General features: G+C 62.6%; 1 protein-coding gene across 1 annotated transcript; it reads left to right on the plus strand.

The window, feature by feature from the left end:
* The first annotated feature begins 962 nt into the window (after positions 1 to 962).
* Positions 963 to 1487, plus strand: LOC120709792 (translation initiation factor IF-2-like). Its single transcript, XM_039995441.1, has one exon. It carries the CDS (start codon positions 963 to 965, stop codon positions 1485 to 1487), a length of 525 nt encoding a protein of 174 aa, XP_039851375.1.
* Positions 1488 to 1880: the final 393 nt, after the last annotated feature.

The raw sequence follows: 1880 nt of genomic DNA on the forward strand, positions 1-1880 counted from the left end.
CATGCTGAATGCCACATCAACTATGCATGTGAGACATGCTACTAGGAGATAGGGTGTGCTTTTGCTTTCCTCAGTTTTAGACCGCTAGTGTAATATGATTGCTCGTTATATCCATAGTCCATACATAGCTGGTCGGAAGGGTCGCGCATTGGATTATGTCGCGACCCGTCGCGCGATATCCCAGTCCATCTCCTTTGTGTCTATCTGCGTGTCTCGCTCACGCTGATGTTGGCGTGGCGTGGATTTCCTTTTTGCTTGTTGCCACACTTTTTTCAGCCGTTTGGGCGCTAAGATTAATCGCTATTTATTACTTATATATTTATAAAAATATCTATCTATCCATCTACGATCACCGTACTATCTCTATAATACGATTCACGCACCAAAAGGTGCGATGTCATCATGCCACGTCAGCAAAAAAAATCGTGGCCGTCGATCTGCCGACGAACGGCCCGCGGCCGCCCGAGCACCTCCTCCCCGCGGCCGGCTCGTCGCGGCCGCCGCCCGCATGCGCCGACCGCCGCCGCAGGCCGCGCCTCCCGCCGCCACGCCATGGCCTCCACCGCAGCGCGTAGGCCTCGACCGCCGCGCGCATGGCCCACGCAAGATCCGGCCGTGGACGGAGGTGGGTGGAGGGAGGAGGAAAGAGCGAGTAGGGAGGAGGGAGGCCAGCGGCGGGCTCCAGGCGAGCGAGGGGAAACGAGGACAAGGGAGGAGGCCCGCCGCCATCCGCAGGGCCGGAGCGCGAGCGGCGGCCTCCAGGTGAGGGCGGGGGAAAGAGGACAAGGGAGGAGGTCCGCCGCCTCCCGCAGGGCCGCAGCCGCGCTCCGGCCGCCGTGCGGGAGCTCGACCGCTGCCGCTGCCGCTCCGCCCCTGCTCCTCCACCTCCTCCACTGCCGCTCCGCCCCGCCGCTGTGCTCACGGCCGCAGCAGGGGAGGGCCGCGCCGGCGCTCGACAGGAGATGCCGAGCTCGCTCACGGCCGCAGCAGAGGAGGGCCGTGGCTCCGCGCCGCCCAAGGCTCCGGCTCCCGCCGCCCCGAGCCGCCTGAGTCTCGCCGCGCGGCCCCGGTCGCCCGCGCGCTCGGCGTCGTCCGCCGCGGCCGCCCGCTCCAGCCGCGCCGCCACGGGGTACGCGGCCGCGCTGGCCGACGCGTGCGCGCGCGGGCACGCTGCACCAGGCCGCACGCGACGCCCGCGCGCTGCTGTCCCGCCGGCACAGAGACAGAGCAAGCTCCAAGGAGGAGGAGCTGGACGCGCGGGTGGCGGCGCTGGTGAGGATGCTCGTCGGCAAGGGCAAGGCCGGGCTGGTCGCCGAGGTCCTGGCCGAGTTCGCCGCCATCCTGGGGTCGGCTCGAGGAGGCCGTCCTCTTGGTGTATGCGCGGGACATGGCTGTTCCTCCGCCCCGGTCGGCGCTCGCTATGCTGCAGCGGGCAGGGGAGCGTGTTGGAGGCGGCGGCGCAGGTGTGGAGAAGCCACCAGTCATAAGCACAGCCCCTCTTCCCTTCCTCTGTAAACACGGTCCAGTGAAATAAAGACAGAGAAAGGCAACACCCCAGATCGGCTCATGAGTCCATGGGTCCACTGCCAGTTAACCTGACTCCACTCCGGACCCCAGGGTCAGTTGCCGGAGAATTGCTACGAGCACCTGGAAAATGTACACAAGATTGTGAAACTCCATCTTCCATGTATAGAAAAGTTCCCAGAAAATTTGTAAATAAACTAGGTACACCCAAGGCTCTACCCAAATATTTCGACCACCATTGCATTCACCAAATTTCCAGAAATATTTCCCAGAGAATATCCCATGTATCTTTTTCATATTTAATCTTTGAAAAATCATACCTCGCTCATCCTAACTCGGATGATTCCACCTCCATA

Source organism: Panicum virgatum, chromosome 5K (assembly GCF_016808335.1).
Source record: "Panicum virgatum strain AP13 chromosome 5K, P.virgatum_v5, whole genome shotgun sequence".
Lineage (NCBI taxonomy): Eukaryota > Viridiplantae > Streptophyta > Magnoliopsida > Poales > Poaceae > Panicum > Panicum virgatum.